The sequence below is a fragment of the Cebus imitator genome, unplaced genomic scaffold (genome assembly GCF_001604975.1).
Source record: "Cebus imitator isolate Cc_AM_T3 unplaced genomic scaffold, Cebus_imitator-1.0 Scaffold129, whole genome shotgun sequence".
Classification (NCBI taxonomy): Eukaryota; Metazoa; Chordata; class Mammalia; order Primates; family Cebidae; genus Cebus; species Cebus imitator.
The window spans coordinates 3,518,441-3,531,958 of NW_016107444.1; the positions used below are offsets into that span (position 1 = coordinate 3,518,441).

A 13,518-nucleotide genomic window follows, 5' to 3' on the forward strand; every position below is an offset into this window, starting at 1 on the left:
GCAGGTGGAGGGTGGACGGTTGGGCATCGGCAGGTGGAGGGTGGACGGTTGTGCAGCAGCAGGTGGAGGGTGGACGGTTGTACATCAGCAGGTGGAGGGTGGACAGTTGTACATCACAGTAGTAAGGTCTGAGCAGATATAGGCAGAGAATTGCCAGTGACTACTCCATGTAAATAATATTGCTACTATCCCTGCTTTGCAGATGAGAAAACAGGAACAGAAAGGGCAAATAGTGTCCCATGGTTACAGAGATTGAAAACAGCAGAACTGCTGTAAAGGAAAGAAAAGAGAACAGACCACAGTGGCCTTAAACAAGGGTTTGGAGGAACCAGGAGACACACCCCCTACCAGTTAGCAGGCAGCTCAAAGAGGGGATTTAAAATCTCTTCCAAATCTTGCTAACAGACCCTAGCCACCATTGCAAGGGACAGGAAATTGTGAGACATGGGAAGATGAGCTCGGAAGGTCCTTTCTGCTTAGTTGAGTGGATTAAATGTGAGAAAAGACAGATGTTCTGGGCCAGTGGAACCAGAAAGAGAATGACAGCTTTGGAAGAGAGCATTCCACATGAAGTGTTTCTCAGGATGTTGAGAGATCTCTCTCTCTCTTTTTTTGTTTTGAAGAGGATTGCAGGTGAGGAAATTGAGCAAATATGAGGGATTTTAAATTATTTGTTATGTTTATTATTTTTTATACCATGAGCCCTGTTTTGCTTTATGTGCAGCGGACAGTAGGTTCTAAAGGGCCAGCTCTGCAACAGCCTCTCTGGAGGGCCCTGAAGTGTTACAGAGGACCCTCGTGCAAGGTCATATCTGGATATTAAATCTCACCTTGGCTTGCCTAACCTTGGTTTATGTGAGGTTATGAGCAGAACTATTAAAACGCAGTCAAGGGGCGAAAATGTCCGAGTCCCTTGTGTTACTGGTCTGACCTGCTCCACAAGCTGGAAGAGTAAACATGATGCCATCACTGGTAATTTTCACTCAGCTCCCACTCCCCCGCTTTATTATCACGAAGTCCCATGCCTTCCTCTTGAGACTTCGCCCTCCCTACCCCCAGTCATAACCATCTAAGAATTCTATGGCTTCTCAGTCCGATGATCAGTACCATTGTACTGCCTCTTGCAGCCACGTGATGTCGCTGTTGAAGATGGTTCTGCACAGTCTTAAGGTTTTAAGGATGGGCTTTTCCACCCTGACCTGCTCAGCCCGCATGAGTTCCCCATACTGGGTGCAAGATTATAAGCCGTTTTAGTCTACACTCCCATGCTCAGACGTTACTCTCCAAAGCACAACCACTGACCCAGTCTGTGTTGAAATCATTCCCTTTTAATCCTCATTGAGCCTTGCTCATCAGCCTGGACTTCTGGTGTCTTGTAGCCCACCCTGGTCTATTTCTTGGAGAGCAAGAGTTGGATAATTAGTTTCTTTCTTTCTTTTTTTTTTTTTTTTCTGGAAAGCCTTGGGCTCCTTATACAAATTGGTCCTCTTCTCCAGCCAAATCTGCACACCTCTTATCTAAGAGTTTACTTTCAAAGGACTTTTTGTTTAAATAAGAAAGTCTGCAATGCACCTGATTACTGAACAGTCACTCCGTTAGACTTGGTTTCCTTTGAGCTCAGTGAAAGCATCACGGCTATGAGTACAGGTGTGAGTCCATTAGACTCACGCTTGATCCCAAGTCTGTGATCTTGGGCATTTACGTTCTATTGTAAGTCTCGGTTTGCCCACGTGTCAAATGATAGGATATGATAACATATGCATTGTACAGGCAATAACACAAAGCACTTCCTGCAGTGCCTAGAATAAGCGCTGGACAATGTTTGTTACTACTACTATTCTTATTATTGTAGGAACAATGATAATAAACAAATCTAAGAAGGTTGACCTTATGCCTCTGCATTCGCTATTGCTTTTGACAGACCGCACAGCCCTTAACTGTTGGTTGCACCCGGGAGACTGGCCCTTTCGGTTAACGTTAATTGCATTCATTGTTAGATACAGAATAATTTAGCCAATTTCCTGATTCTGTGCATTTCTAACCTGGAAGACTGTTTCCTTTCAGTTAACCTACGTCTTCAGATCCGTATTCAAGCCATGCTTTTTCTGACACTGCGCTAGATGGAGGATTACTTACTACTTTTTATCTGAACATCACCTGCCTAGCTGAACTGAAATTCATTCTCATCCCCTCTCCACCAAAATAATCACACTGAATTTCACTGTTTAGGCAAAAGAGCTCTGAAAACCGGTGAAAGACCATGTTTTCCACTTTTGAAAATGTCAGTGAATGATGGTGGCGCTGGCTCAGTGCGAGTTGGTAGAGGTGGGCTGCGTCAGCAGGTGCGGGAGGGCAGCTGTCTCTCCCGGCCCACAGGGCAGCCTGGCTGCTGCAGATCCTGCTGAAAGCTGGATCCCAGCTGGAGTCACAAACGAGAATGGATACTCTTCCTTCTCTCCGATCTTGGCCCAGCACCCCTGAGTTTTCTACACAGGGAAAACATGCACCCTTTTTGAAGGGTTGGAATAAAGATTTGAGGAAAGGAAGGTGACAGTTGTTCTCCTGTTCTCTCTCTCCTTGTGATTTATGGGTCAGCACCGGGCGTGGCAGGGCTGGCTGGAGTGGTGGAGATCAGGTCAGCAGCAGGAGGGAGGAAAGAAAACAGACCAAGAATATGGGGGTCCGGACCTCTTTAGTGCCTGGCTTCCTTCCTGCCTTTAGTTTCAACCTGTGCTTTAACCTCACAGTGAGTCGCTGCCTGGGACAGATAATGAACAATGCCACCGTTGTACCCCGTGAGGGATGTCAGGTCAGGATCCCCATCAACATTCATTGTACTTGAGGGCTGGGATTAAGAGGCTGTCCAAGTTCGCATACCAGTGAACACAGATGTTCTGTTTCAAAATAATGGAGAGGCCATGACTCAGGAGCTGGGAGCAACTTTTTAAAAATTTGGTCCCGTTTCAAATGAAACAAGCATTTGTAATATAGATAATAGAAAGTTGGAAACCTCCTAAATGTATAGAACCAGGAAATTGGGTGCATTATGCTGTATCTAACAGTGAATACAATGAATGTATGAAAATGGCGATATCAGGCCAGGCGCGGTGGATCATGCCTGTAATCCCAGCAATTTGGGAGGCCGAGGTGGGTGGATCACTTGAGGTCAGGAGTTTGAGAACAGCCTGGCCAACATGGTGAAACCCCATCTCTAAAATTAGCCAGGCGTGGTGGCATGTGCCTGTAATCCCAGCTACTTGGGAGGCTGAGGCAGGAGAATTGCTTGAATCTGGGAGGCGGAGGTTGCAGTGAGCTGAGATCATGCTATTGCACTCCAGCCTGGATGACAAGAGCAAAACTCCGTCTCAAAAAAAGAAGGAAGGAAGGAAGGAAGGAGAAAATGGTGATATCAATCTGTTTCTACTGTCAGGGAGACATGTTCATGATATACTTTTAAGAAAAGAGCATTGCATGGCCAGATGCAGTGGCTCTTGCCTATAATACCAGCAGCACTTTGTGAGGCTGAGGTGGGTGAACTGCTTGAGCCCAGGAGTTCGCGATCAGGCTGGGAAACATGGTGAAACCTTGTCTCTACAAAAAATACAGAAATTACCCAGGTGTGGTGGTGCATGCCTGTAATCCCCACTACTTGGGAGGCTGGGGCTGAGAATTGATTGAGCCTGAGAAGTCAAGGCTGCAGTGAGTCGTGATGACACCACTGCACTACAGCCTGGGAGACAGAATAAGACCCTGTCTCAAAAAAGCAACAAGAAAAGAGCATTGCGAAGAAGAAGAGGAAGAAGGGGAAGAAGGAGAGGAAGAGACAAAGAAAGAAGAAGAAGAGGAGAAGGAAGAGGAAGAGGAGGAGGAGGAGGAGGAGGAGGAGAAAAGAGCATTTAAAAAAAACTATGTGCAGTATAAACCACGTTGATTTAATAACATACATCTAAATACATACGTATATATGTATCCAGATACATATATGCATATATCAGAAAAGATATAACAAGGGCTAGCCCAATAGTTGGATTTGAGGGATTCTTTGTTTTCTGTTTTTCTTGTTTTGTAATTTTATTTATTTATTTTGCTCAACTGGCTTTTCTATATATGCCAGTAGCCTACTTATGAGCAGCACTAAGCACCGAGCATGTAGCCTTCTACAGCTAGTGCTCAACTTACGACCACGATTGGTTCCGACAGACCGGTCGTAACACGATTTGGTCGTAAGTTGAGCAGGCTATATGTACAGTACTGTGAAATGATGTTATAAAAATCTTTAAGTCATATTTTATCATAATTTTCTTTCATTATTGTTATATATCATAATTTTMTYTRYTCATTTTATGCCATTTGTATCATCTCTACACCATTTTGTTTCTTATTTTTACATTCGTCAGGTTTAAGTAAAACACTGCATTACCAGTAGTAAAGGTTGACCTGAATGCTTATTATGAAAGCATTCTTGTCAAATCTTATTTTTAAAAAGCCACCTTAACCTGTAGTAAAGGCGCAGCCTTGTGTAAAACTATGGAATATTCACAGATCACTGAACCACGGTGGTCTATGGTTTGAAGTGAAAAACCACGGCACATGATGAGCTTTGAAAAGCAGAAGAGTGTGAACTATGTTAAGTCTTAGGGTTAAAAAGGACTGTTGCCAGGTATTTATTTATTATCATTGTAAATAGAAAAGTAAATCATCACAATTTTATGTGACTTTCCATGGGATACAAATATGTAGCATTCATCATAAAAGATGTCATCTGGATATCTTGTTCAAATATAATTTAAACTTAGTATGTTCTAATATTGTTAAAGATATAGGGATATAAACCACTCACATTTTAGTAAGAAAGGCAAGAAAATGACTAATAATGATATGATATAGCATATATGTTTATTGTCCTGCACTGTCGTACGCCCAGCTGGGCAACGTTTGCGCTGCCAGACACGGAGCAGTTGTGGCTAGCGATTGTGGTCGTAAAGTCGAATGATCATAAGTTGCATAGGTCGTAAGTCGATCAATACCTGTATTTACCTCTGAAAGTAAGTCCCCTAAAGATGAGGGAACCCAGAAACGTCAGGCATCTTACCCAGCATCCTAAAATCGAGAATCCATCTGAGTCAGCCTGCTCCAGACCCAACTTCATCGTTGGGACAAGCTAGGTTAACCCAAAGGTGGTGGATGGGGGTCTTTTCAAGCCACCCTGAAGGCCTGTGGATGCCCTGGGATGACTCAGCACAAGCAGATTCAGGCTTAGGTATGCATTGCTAATTCCAAACTCTATAGACGACTAATACATGCTCTTTCCTGGTCAGGTTCGGTCCAGAGCCTGGGCTCGGCCAAGCCTTCGGGTGAAGCTTCCTGGTGCCTGCTCGAGTTGGGCAAATCAGTCCAGGACTCCCAGCCCACTCTCCTGCCATAACACAGCCAGCCCCAGCACTGCCCAGAAACACCTGCCTGTTCATTTGTTCACATACACATTACCAAAGTGGGATCAATATGTCAATATTATTTTTTATTTTGCTTTTTTTCTCCTTAATTATGAATACTTTAATTCTGAGCACTGATGCAGGTATTAACATGTCTCAGCCAGGTATGGTGGCTCACACCTGTAATCCCAGCACTTTGGGAGGCCAAAGTATGTGGATCACCTGAGGCCAGGAGTTCAAGACCAGCCTGCTCAACATGAAACCTGTCTCCACTAAAAATACAAAAACTAACCAGGCGTGGTGGCAGATGCCTGTAATCCCAGCTACTTGGGAGGCTGAGGCAGGAGAATTGCTTGAACCTGGGAGGTGGAGGTTGCAGTGAGCTGAGATTGGGCAATTGTACTCCAGCCTGGGCAATGAGAGTGAAACTCCATCTAAAAGAAAAAAAAATGCCTCTCTCATGTGAAAACTTCCTACAGCTGCTTCTTACAGTTTTATTTTGGTTGTTTATTTCCAGACTGATAAGCTTGGAAGTTTAGAAATAGAGGGCATCTGGTCATTATTCGTTTTCCTTCTGAGACGAAGATGGTTTTTGTACCTCCCCTCAAAGGTCTGGAGGAGTCAGGCAACCTGATTGTATGTGAGATCCATGAAGTACAACTCTCAACCTCAGCTGAATGTGGGACTCACCTAGGGACCTTTAAAACCTGTTGATGCCTAGTCCCACTCTCAGAGATTCTGATTTAATTGGTATGGGGTATAGCCTTGGCACTGGGTTTTTTTAAGCTCTCCAGGTGATTCTAATGCACAGCAAAGTAACAACCATGGCCTAGAACCTGCCCTACCTTTCTTCATCCTTTCCCCACAGTCCAAGGAGACAAAATTGGTTTGGAGAAAATAGTTTTTCTTCTTGATCGGCCCCTCCCTAAGTGAAGTAGTGTGGATTAACGTACTCAGGGTTCTCAGCGGCCCACTGATAAAGGAGCCCTCAGAGGAGTCCGGCCCATTTCTGACTCTCCCTTTCCCTTTTTGTTCAGTATGGAATTGTGCTGGATGCTGGGTCTTCCAGAACCACAGTCTACGTGTATCAGTGGCCAGCAGAGAAAGAGAATAACACCGGAGTGGTCAGTCAGACCTTCAAATGTAGTGTGAAAGGTAAGGACTGAAGCGTGTCTGGGGGTTGCAAAGGGAAGCAAGGTAGAGTTCTAAGTGTTGTGGAGGCCTGGAGAGGTCCTGAGGTGTTGCCTGCAGGCAGGGGGTGAGCACTGGACTAGGAGTCAGGAAACAGGAGATCTTTGCTAGTGCTGCTACTCGTCAGTGGAGTAAACTTGCCCTAGTCACTTCCCTTCTCTGGGCCTCAGTGTTTTCATCTGTATGCATGGGAAGGGGTGGTGTCAAGAACTGTGAATGGTCTGAGATTTTACCCTACCATATTTTCATAGGTACTGAAAGACACAAGACTCCTGGGTCAGAAACGAAGGACAATTTGTTACTCACAGGAGTAGCCCAGAGTGTCAGCATTTTCTTACACTGGTTCAGATTCCCGGTTTGCCCAAGATGATGGAAAGAGAGACAGATACTATGCACTCGTGCAATGGGTTCTCACGGGAAAGGAAGTCTGGGATTTTAGGGGAGTGTTTAGAGTGGGCAGTGAGCATGCTTGCCTTTTGCAGCAGAAGGAAACACAAGAGACAAAGGGTAAACTGTCTTCTAATAGTTATACCTACCCCATAGGAGTGATTTGAAGATTAAATGACATAATGTAAAGGAAATGCCTGGCATGCAGCAGTGCTCAAAAGCTGTTGTTCATGGGGCAGCACAATCCAGAGGTCTGGGTGGACCCTTGCCGCTCGTTACTCTGTCCCACAGTTAACAAGATCTCTGTCTTTAGACCCAGGAGAGCAATTCGACCAAGTCAGTCTTGACGGCCTTACGACCATAGGGAAAGATCAGGCTTACATGGGGAGGTGTCACAGCAGTCCCTTGGGGAAGGGTTCCTTGGCCCACCCTGGATGGCATATGTGATTTGCGAAGGCACAGAGTCATGGAGGCCACAGCACATCCATAAATGGATCTTCCCTTCTTTGATCACAGTAGCCTCAGGGATCTATATATACTCTGAATGAACAGAAGGCCACAAACTAAAGCTTAAATTACAGAGTTGAAGTTCAGTAAGTGTCATCCCCTCAAAGACTTGTGGCTTCTCCAAGGATAATTTGGGTTCCTCCGCCGCCAACTTCCCAGGACTCCTGTGTCTTGGCCAAACAGAAGGGGGTGGTGAATGCTTGCTCACTCAGCAGGGATTCCCAGGTGCCTAGGACCTCAGAAATTTCTTGCTGGTGGGTATCACCCCTCAGTTGCTACTGTTTGCCATGAGTTCATTGCCTTTGCTGGCAGTTTCTGTGCTGGTGTCTGTACCTCTGGCTGCTCACGGTGAAGCCACCCACCAGAGGAGCTGGGTTCTCTGCCTGTTTCTCTGCTGGTCTGCAGTACTCATGCCTGCTGCTCCCTTACCCCACAAGGGACATTCATGATGTCTCTCCTTTAAACCAGTGACTAAAAATTATTTAAGCTCCATTAGAGCCTAAACTTGACTATCTCCTCCATTAAAATGCCTCAAAGAGTTGCATCAGAGACCAGGTCACCATAGTATTAAAATACGTCCTTTGCTGCCGGGCGCGGTGGCTCACACCTGTAATTCCAGCACTTTGAGGGCTGAGGCGGGTGAATCACCTGAGGTCGGGAGTTTGAGACCAGCCTGGCCTACAGGGTGAAACCCTGTCTCCACTAAAAATACAAAAATCAGCCGGGCATGGTGGTGTGTGACTGTAATCTCAGCTACTCGGGAGGCTGAGGCAGGAGAACTGCCTGAACCCAGGAGGCAGAGGCTGCAGTGAGTTGAGATCGCACCGCTGCACTCCAGCCTGGGTGACAGAGCGAGACTCCGTCTCAACAAACAAACCAAAAAACCATCCTTTGCCAATAGTTGGCCAGAGCTGAAGCTGAGGCGTGTGTCTTTTGCTTCTGTTTCCCCTCGAGTAAGTTTTGTGCCATCTGTTTAACCCTCTCTCTCCATATTGAAATAGCAATTTCAATGCTCCTCTCCTGGGACCATATATCCTCCCAGGAGGCTGTGAACCCCATCTCCTTCTCCCTCTAGGAGGTTTAATGGACCTTATCCAAATAGGCCCTCTGGTGACATACCCTCAAGGCTTAACCATTCTATCTTGTCCCTCACCAGCGACTATCCAGACACCAGCTCTTGCTTAGCCCAGACTGGACTACACAATCTCCTTCCTTGATGTATGCTTGTTTGAAAGTCTTATTGATTGAGTAATTGGTTGATTGATTTAGTAAATGTGTATTAGGTGCCTGCTGTTTGACACAAACTGTTCTTGGCACCAGGAATTTAGAAATAAACAATACATACAAAATCTGTAGTTATGTGTTAAGGGAGTTGCATTCCAATGAAGAAGATAGACAAAAAAATAAATGGGCACATAATGGGTGTCAGGGAGACAAGATGTAAAGAGAGATCAGGCAGGGTGGGAAATAGAGAGTGATCCTGCTGTTTTGAACAGGATTGTCATTGTCAGGGAAGAACGGAGAATATGACAGCTAAGCTGAGACAAAAGTGAGGTGAGGCAGTGAGCCATGTAAATCTGGGGGAAGAACATGAGTGGAGGCATGGCAAGGGAAGGGGCCAAGCGTGGAAGCTGCTCAGCATTTTCTAGGAAAAGCCAAGGGGCCAGTGTGGCTGGAAGAAAGGTAAGAAATGAGACTGAAGGTATAGCCAAGGCCAGCTCCTTAGAGGACCTGGAGGTGTCACAAGGGTTTGACTTTGACTCAAATGAAGTTTCTTCAAAGTATGTTAGGAAGCCATTAGAAGGTTCTAACCAGGGAACTCACATGATATGACTTCTGTTTTTAATGGATCACTCCGTTGATACAGAACACACAGTCAGGGGCTAAGATCAGTGGCAAGGATACCAGTTAAGTGCTGTTAAATCAGTGTGGGTGAGAGATTAGGTGCTTCTCAACACAAGGTGAATTTGCCTCCCAGGAAACATTTGGCGACGCCTAGAGATCTTTGTGACTGTCATGACTGGGTCCGTGCTGCTGCTAGCATCTAGTGTGTGGAGGCCAGGGATGCTGCTAAGCATTGTACAAGGCACAGAACAGCCTCCACAGCACAGAATTATCTACCCCAAAATGTCAGCAGCACCAAGGTTGAGGAACCCTGGTGTATGATGGTTCTGGGGAAGGGGGTGAGAAGTGCTCAGATTCTGGAGGTATTTTGAAGGTAGGGCCAACATGGTTTTATGATGGATTTGATGTGAGGCATCTGGGTTGATAGTACATAGCAAGAGTTTGGATATGAGCAACTGTGTGCATCACAAGGCCATCTAATGGGATTGGGGAACACTAGGAGTGGAGCATACGGGGGGCAGGGCGAGGCTTAGAGTTTGGTTTTGGGCATATTAAGTTGGAGATGGCTGTAAATTATCTGAGTCAGGGGACAGCAAACTTCTTCTGTGAAGAGCTCGATGATAAATATTTTAGACTTGTGGGCCATATGGTCAGTGTCATAACTGCTCAACTCTGTCCTTTTAGCATGAAAACAGCCATAGACAATATGTAGATGAATTAGCATGTCTGTATTTTAAAAAAAAACTTTGAGGACACTGACATTTTAATTTCTTATAATTTTCAGATGTCATGAAATGCTGTTCTTCATTTGATTTTTTCCAGCTATCTGAAAATGCAAAAACTATTTTTCCCTTGCAACCCATACAGAAACAGGATTGGGTCCTGATCTATACAGTGATGTGGAGTTGTCAGCCAGGCAAGTCAGGAGTTCAGGAGAGGGGGTGGTTGGAGAAATAAAGCTGAGGGTCATCAGAATGCACGTGATATTCAGCCCCAGCTCATCTGGGGAGTGAGGAGATAGTGAAGAAAAGAAATCTGAGGACTTAGCCTTAACACACTTCAGTACTGAGAGGCTCGGGAGAGGAGGAGGAACCAGCAAATGAACTTAGAAGGAGTAACAGCCAGTAAGGGGAAAGGAAGGTCAGAAGCCGAATCCAAGGTATCTGAAGAGAGAGGAAGTGAGCAATTAGGTGAAAAGTGATGGGGAGCTCATAACCTGAGAAGTCAGACAGAGATGATATGCCCCTAGTGTGGTGATGTACACTAGGAAAAACCTAGCATGCCTAGCAAGCGCTCTTGCCAAAAAACCAAATCTGAATCTAGTCACATTTCTAGACATAACTCCCAGTTTGTAAAAAAACACAGGAGATAAAGGAACATGTTCAGGGACACCCCACGGATGCAATCAGTGAAATCCAAAATGAGAGACCAACTCCATGAAAAGTGATTTCTTTAGTCAATAAATGGCAAGAAAAAAAGGGGGGTGGTCAGGAAAACTGTTGCAGATTAAAGAATCTCAAGAAGCATCCAAATGCACATGCAAGGTATGGACTTTGGTTTCTGCATCACACTATAAAGGAAAAGTTATTCTGGGAAATTTGAACAGTGACATGTCTTTAATAATATTAAGAGCTTTTTTAGGAGTGATTTTTTCTTAGTTATCGTGGTCATATTTTTCAGAGCCTTTCTTTCTTAGAAACACGTACTAGCGTGATTGCATAATGCCCGGAATTTTTCTTTATAATAATTCATAGAGATGGAAGAAAGAGAGTATACAGATGAAAATAAGTTGGGCGATGCATTGGTTAACTGTTGAAGCTGAATGATCACATATGGGGATTCATTTTACTAGATTAACAGAAAAGAACTGAGAGTAACGTGAGCACTGACCTGTGACGTTCAGCATAGTTTTGTTGTTTTTGTTGGCTTTATTGGCATTTTGGAAAGAAAATAAAGAAAACCCTGTTATATCATCTATCACATAGGAATGTGCCTGAGAGCTTAACCTCACATTTTATTTACTGAGACAGTTGTGTGTCTTTTTAAAAATAACTTTCTAATTACAAAATAATATATTTTCATTGTATGAAAATCAGAAAATACAGGTAAATAAAATGGAACCAGGCACAATGGTGTGCACCTATATTCTCAGCTACTTGGGAGGCTGAGGCAGAAGGATCACTTTGAGCCTAGGAGTTTGAGATCCTGGGCAACATAGCGAGACCCCATCTTTATTTAAAAATAGAAAACGAAGTAAGATCATCCATAATCCTTCCCTCCAGAAGGGAAAATATTACTTTTTTAAATATTAATGTATTTTATATTAAAAATTATTCATATAGGCTGGGCACAGTGGCTCACTCCTGTAATCCCAGCATTTTGGGAGGCCTAGCAGATCAACTGAAGTTAGGAGTTGGAGACCAGCCTAGCCAACAAGGTGAAACCCCCTCTCCTAAAAATACAGAATTAGCCAGGTGTGGTGGCGCATGCCTGTAATCCCAGCTATTCAGGAGGATGAGGCTGGGGAGTCACTTGAACCTGAGAGGCAGAGGTTGCAGTGAGCCAAGATCACACCATGGCATTCCAGCCTGGGCAACAAGAGCAAAAAACTCCATCTCAAAAAAAAAAATGTGTGTGTATATATACATATGCATAGACACACATATATACACACATATATATTGATTTGTTGTTATTGTTACTAGAGTTTCTTATAGCTACTTCAGTTCTGAACTCCTGAGATCAAGCCACTGAGCACATCAAGCCCACGGCTTATGGTGCTGTCATTTGTCTGTTGTAGGAGGTCATTCCCCCCGGAGGGAAGATCACATTTGAGCCTGTGTCTTGGCCAAGGCTGGGAAAGCCTGTCCTTGCTTCTCTGGCGCCGTGGATGAAATCCACATGTCTGTACATCTTAATGGGCACATCCAAGCAAAACTTGTAATTAGAGTGCCCAGATTTTTTTTAATAGTTTGTGGCAGTTGGGGGATGGGTGGGAAAGGTTAAGAAGGGGCAGATGGAGGAGGCAGTGGCTCTATCAATTCCAAACAAAGAAGTTTCCAGAGGGTCCACATCGTCTCCATCTTCCTTGTCTGCCCTATACTTGTGTCTTCCTTCAAGTAGGACTTATTTAAACTCAGAGCCTCTACTGGGAGAATAAATTAAGTTAAATTCCAAGCAATGGCATGCAATGCAACTGTAAAAAGAAATGAAGATATTTATATACCACTATGGAATGGCCACTAGGAAGTATTGTTGAATACAAAAAAAAACAAAGTGGAGAAATTACCCTTAATTTAACAGTTGGGGTGATTAAAAAATATATGTATTTGCTTATTTTAAACAAACATTGGATAAACTTTTTTTAAAAAAGAAACTACTTATAGTAAGAGGAGACAAGAAGAGAATCTAGATGTCTCTGAATATACCTACTTTTGTAGATCTAATTTTAGAACTACGTAACTATTTTAATAACTATAAAACAAAATCATTTTTTAAAAAGTAATTCCTAGGCAGGAGTGGTGGCTCATGCCTGTAATCCCAGCACTTTGGAAGGCCAAGGTAGGAGGATCACCTGAAGTCAGGAGCTCAAGAACAGCCCGGCCAACGTGGTGAAACCCCGTCTCTACTAAAAATACAAAAATTAGCCAGGCATGGAGGCTGAGGCAGTAGAATCACTTGAACCAGTAAGGCAGAGGTTGCAGTGAGCCAAGATTGTGCCATTGCACTGCAGCCTGGGAGACAAGAGCAAGACTCCATCTAAAAAAAAATAGTAATTCCTAAAATTCAAAAGAAAAATGCAACAGGTCAGGCATGGTGTCTCACACCTCTAATCCCAGCACTTTGGGAGGCCAAGGTAGGTGGATCACTTGAGGCCAGGAGTTTGAGACCAGACTGGCCAACATGGCAAACCCTGTCTCTACCAAAAATACAAAACTTAGCCAGACTCAGTGGCACATACCTGTAGTCCCAGCTATTCAGGAGGCTGAGGTAGGAGAATCACTTGAATCTGGGAGACAGAAGTTGTAGTGAGCCAAGATTGCACCACTGCACTCCAGCCTGGGTGACAAAGCGAGATTCCATAGAAAGAAAGAGAGAGAAAAAGAAAAAGAGAGAGAAGGAAGGAAGGGAGGGAGGGAGGGAAGGAGGGAGGGAG

At 44.3% G+C, this 13,518-nt stretch overlaps 1 protein-coding gene across 5 annotated transcripts in view; it reads left to right on the forward strand.

Moving 5' to 3' along the window:
- ENTPD3 (ectonucleoside triphosphate diphosphohydrolase 3) overlaps positions 1 to 13,518 on the forward strand; it is a 38,024-nt gene that overhangs the window by 9,169 nt on the left and 15,337 nt on the right. For all 5 annotated transcript variants that reach the window (XR_001828793.2, XR_001828794.2, XM_017540950.2 and 2 more), the window contains exon 4: positions 6,470 to 6,587. Coding sequence is in view for 3 of the 5 variants with exons in the window: in XM_017540950.2 (XP_017396439.1) it covers positions 6,470 to 6,587 (118 nt within the window). In the remaining 2 variants the exon portion in view is untranslated. The remainder of the gene's footprint in view (positions 1 to 6,469; positions 6,588 to 13,518) is intronic.